At 34.0% G+C, this 7,467-nt stretch overlaps 1 protein-coding gene across 1 annotated transcript; it reads left to right on the top strand.

Moving 5' to 3' along the window:
* Nucleotides 1–1,823: 1,823 nt before the first annotated feature.
* Nucleotides 1,824–5,893, top strand: LOC125673323 (heavy metal-binding protein HIP-like). The gene is made up of 3 exons (XM_048909864.2): nucleotides 1,824–1,902; nucleotides 5,083–5,246; nucleotides 5,460–5,893. Coding segments are annotated over exons 1-3 (414 nt in total). The 5' UTR covers nucleotides 1,824–1,900; the 3' UTR covers nucleotides 5,708–5,893.
* Nucleotides 5,894–7,467: the final 1,574 nt, after the last annotated feature.

Genomic DNA, 7,467 nt, shown 5'->3' with positions numbered 1-7,467 from the left:
ATACATGCGCTTCTGTATGACGTCATTGCATGACTGTTATATTTAGACTACGGATGTACCTTAATAGCGTGCGAAGCTCGCGTCGCGAAGCGACGCGACGAGCTCGCTCCAATGATTACACATATGAGTCACGTGATTTGCTCTTCATCAGCTGAAAAAAGATGAGTATCACCCATAATGTTTCCGAAAAAATGTCGCCGTCACTGCGGTATACTTCATTGACAAATCCGTAATTAAAATAATTAGATTGTTTAGAAAGTACCATAAACGTTATTAAATTCCAGACAAGCTTTCTCATAGCTTCAACATTTTGTTTTTGTTTGGTTTGAGAGAAGAAGAAAAAACCATTACAGCTAATATGACGTCACAATTTGTAAATGTATACATCAAGCGCGTTATATTTCCCGCGTTAAATGAAGAGGCGGATAAAAGTCGTGTTGCAAGATGTTAATGGGCTTCGTTCGTCTCAACGGTCACACCGTACAACATATTAGAAAATGGAAAAAGTGGCACACTACCCCGGATTTAAATATTGGTGCAACTGGCGATAATGACGGTAAAACACCCATTATATATCATGATTACTGATAGAATCCTATCACTTTCAATTATTAAACATTTAAACAAGAAACCATTTAGCCTATGTTTTACATTTTGCACTGATGCCATGCGGCACTCTTTAAAAGTTTTCTTAACAGATGATTATATCAGTAATCTCCGCGTACATTAATTTATGACGGTTCATACGATGTATAAAAATCCTCTAAAAGTATGCGGCGTAGTGTGCTACTTTTGCGGTTTTATTTCAGTGTCAAACAGAGGAAAATCGGATCAACATGCTAAATGAATGTTTTCCCCGTTAAACAAAATTGTCAATGAATGATATCAACAAACATTAAGCCGTTCTTGGCACACTGATTTGACTGCGGATAACTCCGTTTACCTGATCAGGATATGAGGCTCACGGCGGGTGTGACCGGTCAACAGGAGATGCTTACTCCTCCTAGGCACCTGATCCCACCTCTGGTGTGTCCAGGGGTCCGTGTTTGTCCAACTATCTATTTGGTATTGCTTGTAGGAGTTATGAGATTGATCACTGTTCGTTATCTTCACCTTGCATTCATAATATCAATTAATTCTCCACGTTTCACATATACATTCCATATACCCCATGTCATATATTTGAAATATTCAACATTTTGTAGATATTTGTTTGGCACATATTAACAAATTCCTTGCCTATGTCAACGTCACTTGATGTATAGTCATGACGTCATCAGTTTATTTCCATATTGATCACACAAAAATTACACGACAACAGTCTAACATTTCGAATTTCTTTGGATCTTAGTGATTGCATGGTTTATTTTATGTATAGATAACACTTATATAAAAAAATAAAATCGGAATGTAATATATACTTAGTGATATACTTATTTCAATTATGACGTCACTTTGTTTCGCGGATTTTATCCCAGTAAATATTTTATCCCAGTAAATATTTTCATAACCTGCATAACGTACCCACGTACTTATAAATATAAAACAATACATCTTCAAACATACTGTACAAGTACCTCACGATGGAACTCTTCTGCAATAACATCCCTGAAACATGGCAGTTTAGACTGCAGTAGTTTAGTCATGGATAAAAGAAAACAAGAAAACTGAAGCTGTCCTTTATATTTACATCTACCCGTTTAATTTCCTGTTTGCGTGTCATCATGTATGTTGTATGTGGGATTCAATTACCGATCACTTTACTACTGTTACATTTTAATGGATCCTCAGGAATATATAACAGGGCTACTAAATGCCATGTTAAACAGCATACAGTTATCTCCTGTATATAGCTACAGTGGATAGTGTAAGACAATAGGCAGAAATATCGCTGTCCAACATGTAAGTATTGCAAACGCTATTTTCTTTGGTTGTTTCCCACAACCATAGTATGGTACTGAATTTCAAATATTACCAGTAGTAAATAATTTTGTTGAGCAATTAATTGCGATGCAATTTATACTATAGTGTTGATCTCCGCTTAACAATTGGTGGACAGGAACTACATTCCATTCCATTCCATTCCTTTAACATACTATTTCTTTGAATATCATCAGCTTTTATGCTGGTAGAATTACATAAGTGGATTACCCAGGTTTTGTTTTTCATGATGATACATTACGTATACTACCAGACACATTTCCCTGATCTGCATCCTTTTATTAGAAAAACATATTATACCTGTCAACTGTAAACTTCATGTTTTAAATTTTCATTTTGACGTTCCTTTTTTTAAATACTGAAACAAAACTACCGATATGTGATTTGATTTTCAAATACAGCCTGTCATTCGATTGAATACTGTCTGATTTTGTCATACCAATTGTTCTTTAGACACTGATTTTGGATTCGGATCGTTCCGTTTGCCTGATCAAATAGTAAGGCTGACAGTGTGACCGTTAGAAAACGGATATTTACTTCTCGTAGGTTTCTGTCCCTATGACCGTTATGTTAAGATGTCAGTGTTTGCCCTACTTCACATTTTGTGTTCTTTAAAAGATTTATGAGATTGATCAATGTTCGTTATCTTCACCTTTCATGATAATGATCACTGTTGGTAATTATCGCTTTTTCCTAAAACAATATTTTGGTCCAAGACTATTAATATGCTAGCAAAACTAGAAAAAAAATATCCGTAGCAAAAATACAATGAGTTGATACAGAATATCGGAACGACTATTTCGTTTCCTATTCCATCGCAGTTTTGATAGTTAGTATGTCGAATGAAATAACTTTTTCTGGGTTAACGTGTGCAACTTTTCATTAAACAGGCACATTTTACTATCAAATAAAGTGACTTCAGCCACTTAACGACGTTTTTGAAAATTGAGGAGCGGAGGGCAAACGGATATAAGAGATACCATTATATTTGTATGAAAAATATTAGTTAGTAAGAAAAGGAGCTTTGCACAACCTCCAAAATCATAAGGTGGTGTTATTCTTCAGTATATGTACGAGTTCAATACATCGGTTCAACCTTGATTTCTACTACCATTCACCGCCAATATAATAAATAACCAGGTAATAAATCGAGCTTTGCATGCAATAATAACAAACGGTGCATGTGATGAAAACGCAATAAGTATGCCTTATGTCGAGAAAGCAGGGGTGGTGTTTGCAAAAGTGGGGGAGGGGTGTACATGGTGCTGCATATTTGTATAATCAGGCGTGGACTAGGGCATTCATTTGCAATATTCAGAAAAATAATCTTACAAATTCAAACCTGGCGAATATTTATATATCACAAAATAATTCGTCTTTCGTCAATAGTTATCACTAATTTTTATACAAGAGTTACCCAAGTGACGCATAATTTCCGTAACTTCTTTTCCTGAAGAGTTTCATTTTTTTCTAGTTCCGATATCTCGTATTCACACAAAAGGACACCTTGGAACATAATTACATTACCTAGGCGTTAGATAAAGATAAAACATTTTCTAAAAAAAGAATATTTATGTTATTTAGCATACCACTTCGATGTTATGTGTATATTCTTTTTATGGATCCAAACTTGTTATAAAATTGCTCATTTTGGGCATGACATATTTCCTCTAAAATTTCAGTTATTCAACTGAACGATTACGCCATATGCAAGCTGATAACTAGTTATGGAGTGGAAGACATTGGTTCTTCGACAGAATAAATAAACAGTACGGGGAAATATATGGAATATCATATCAGACAGTTAAAAAGTATCAGCCAATACTTTAGGCGGGGAAACATATATAGGTATTTCTAGGCATTTTAAAAGTATCTGTAATGGTAAAATAGTAGTTCATGTATGTGAAACATAGCAACAAGCCGAAAAATCAAAAACGAAAACAAGAAATTTTAAGTCGAAGCAACCTTCTGACACACAAGTTGATATTTGAGGGGTTTCAGCAGTCTCGTTTAAAGTCAGAATTACTTCGTTTACCTGCTCAAGATATAGGACTCACAGCCGGTTGACAGAGGACAAAGCTGACGGCTTTGGTGAAAAGAACTTCCTTTAGTTCGATCTATGCTCCATAAATTTATCTATCATCATACTATGTCGAAATGTTGAATATCTTTGACTTACAGTTTAGATGTTTATTGTTTAGAAATATTGATGCTAGCACCTCCGTATGTTTCCTGGTTATTGACGAGCATATCAAATTTTAGTACATTTGCTTCACTCATTTATAAAAGATTTTTATTTCTATAGCAAAAAACAAAAAAAACAAAAACAAAAACAAAAACCTGTCAATTCCCATTGATCATAAATCGTTGTACCTCGCTTTCAAAACACAATTGTGTATCGTTCATCCCTTTGTGTTTTGTAAACAGGAATTCAAAATAGTTGAATATTGTTCGTTATCTTCATTTTTTCATAAACAAAGTATACATGCTAAACGTTTACACTTATAAGCACTTGTACTTTTACTTCATGGGGAAACAAACACGAACGAGGGGATTTTAGAGTAAAGTACAGTCATTATCGTACCTTGTTCTTTAATGCTGTCCTTTACACACCTGTTATCAATTTACAATTTTGCACAATCTAAGTATTGTAAATGAAGTTGTGTATAAGTAGTCTGCGTTATAAGATCTTCTGGAATATCCGACTCTTACTTTGAGAGACATGAGATTCCCTATCATTAGTTTACTATAAAGTAGATATTATGTCAAAATCATATTAGATGATTGTATATCTAATTTTATTGCACGATATAATTTACATTTACTTATCATTTAATGTTTATTTGCCTTTGTATACTAAATCAATTTCTATTTTTAAAGGCTAATATTATATATCTCATATATACCAGAACCAATGTTCCTATGGATATTTCCTTAAAATGGATCATTCTGTTACATGTGTTCCCTGAAACTCTGTAGGTTGGTTGTTCTTAGGTAAATGATATATAAGTGTAAATGAGATACGATGCACATTCCAAGATAAATTCTAGATGCGTCAGACAGTTATATACTGCATTCGCCTAACATTTATTTAAATAAGTCGTAAAACGAATATAACTTATAGTTCAATTATATCTACAGGATTCCAATGGTTATGTTCAGGGTGACATTAGTCTTAATGGTTATATTGACTGAACTGTATGCAAAAGAAACCACACAGGATTTCATCAGTAAATACAATAAATACAACGCCGTCTGTCGAGGAATGGGATACGAAACAAAGCGTTGCAAAGGAAGAGATCATGGTATGTATCTTATTACTTTTAGAAGAACAAATACATTCGCATATATCATTATTATCCATTTCTCTATGGAATTGTTTGGATTACTGACTGAAATATGCAGGTAAGCAATTAAACACGTATTTCTAATTAAATTTAATAAATCACTTTACTTCGAGCCATTCTATGTAATTTTATTACTTAATGTTTTACACAATTAAATATGTTGATAAACAGGAATCGTTGCTTTCCATGCCCGAACTTCGTCCGCTCTTCAAAATCTCGGTAGCCAGGCTGTAGTTATATTTGGGAAAACAACTCTAAACTCTGGATCCGCCTATAACGGTAACACAGGAATATTCACAGCACCAACAGATGGCATCTACTCCTTCACATGGACTATTTTTACGAAGATTGGGTCATATTTCAATACAGAAATTGTCATCAATGGAAATACGGTTGGTTACAATCATGTTGACGGTTAATTTCACAGTTCCCAGTACGCGTCTTCCTCAGCAACATCAGTGATTAGAATGAAGACGAAGGACAAGGTCTGGATAAGGACACATGCCGGGGAAGGAAAATATGCATAAAAGGACTGGTCGTCGTTCTCTGGGTATCAATTGTAAATAAAAAATGTTTGGTAAAAATAAAGGAATAAAATATATCTTTATATGTTTAAACTAATGCATTATAGAAAAGTCTATACGCTGTATATCTAGTAATGAATTGGCGAGTGTGGAGGGAGTTACGCCCCCGATTGTTGAATAACTCTTAACAAAAATAATTTTCCCATTTTGGGGTCACAAGCCCACCTTCTTGGGGCACGAAGGTACAAATTTGTGTCACAACTCACATATGAATATGTTCTAAACCGCTCCTCGTCATGTAAATTTTGTCACGACTACGTGACGTTAATGATTGAGAATTTCACAGTAGTTTAATAGCAATGTGTAGAACAAATATCTACGCTTTATAGATCCAACGAACATTTATTAATTTATTTTTTATGGCAAGAAAATGTTCAATTTTTGGGTCTAGCAGTTGTGTCGTTGCTAAAACACCACTTTTAAAACTTAATGCATATCATTTCAATAGACTGTAAATCACGTTTCTGAGTGTTAAACAGTCTGCAATATTTCAATCAAAATACAAGTAATAGGGCTCATAGCAGAGGGTGTGACCGGTCAACATGTAGTATCTACTCCTCCTAGGTAACTTCTTGTATTTCTGGTTTGTTCAAGGTTCCGTGGTGGCCCAACTGCCCATTTGATGGGATGAAAAGGTGATGACAACAAAGAGTGCTTAATTTCACAATTCGTATAAGGAATACTAAAGTAGGGCAGGACAAGAACGATTTATGTAGGAAATGTTAATTCCATCAGTCGCACTTCGGTGCGACATTATATTATGTAAAATATGAATCGCCCGGAAACTTACCTAAATCAATCCATGGATGTCGTTTCCACAAAGATGATAATCGTAATTTTAATTGATACATCTTCCCTGCTGCCAATAACCAGCATTGACTTGATCGCATGCGTCGCCTTTTTCTAGAGCCTTCCATAGGGGTGAAAAATCTTACTTTGTTACTTATATTCAATCGTACAAAAATCGAACTTTTTCGGGCTAGGTATTAATAAGGCATACAGATTTATTGGACTTAGTGGATGAAAATGAATTTTTTGTCACTAGATGATCTTCAAACTAACTTTGATATCAAAACAAATTATGTAACATACAATGGTGTAAAACAAACTATCATATCTGATTTTCAAAAGTGTAATTTTAGTAGGAATGAAGTTTTAGTAAGTCAATTGATTCCTCGTAATATCAAAGCCCTTGCTCTTACTAGAAAAGGATACAAACCTATAATGAGATCTTAAATAAATCAGTAGTAAATCCTAAAGGTAAGCAAAAGTGGGCTAAATATTTTGAAATAATTGACATACAATGGAAAGATATTTACTATCCTTCATTTCTGGTGACCAAAGACAACGAATTACAATGGTGTCAATACAGACTTAATCACGATATCTTTACTATCAATAATTTCATGTGAAACCGATACAAATCTATGGACTTTTTAGTGAAGAAGAGCAGGAACAAATATTTCATTTAATTTGTCACTGTCCTATTGTTCAACAATTTTTGGATAACTTTATTTCTATATGTCAAAAGATATTGATTTGAATATAAATGCTAGATCTTTCTTTTTTGGTTAAAAAGACCCAATATCAATGTT

The sequence above is a fragment of the Ostrea edulis genome, chromosome 3, assembly GCF_947568905.1.
Source record: "Ostrea edulis chromosome 3, xbOstEdul1.1, whole genome shotgun sequence".
In the NCBI taxonomy this organism is placed as follows: Eukaryota; Metazoa; Mollusca; class Bivalvia; order Ostreida; family Ostreidae; genus Ostrea; species Ostrea edulis.
Note: the sequence above shows the minus strand (reverse complement) of the source record. Positions and strands in the feature narration are given on the sequence as shown.

What these genes read in the sequence shown, in the direction of transcription:
- LOC125673323 (XM_048909864.2), top strand. An exon ending in TTGCAAAGGAAGAGATCATG is followed by an intron (nt 5,247 to 5,459) that starts GTATGTATCTTA and finishes GTTGATAAACAG; the next exon opens with GAATCGTTGCTTTCCATGCC.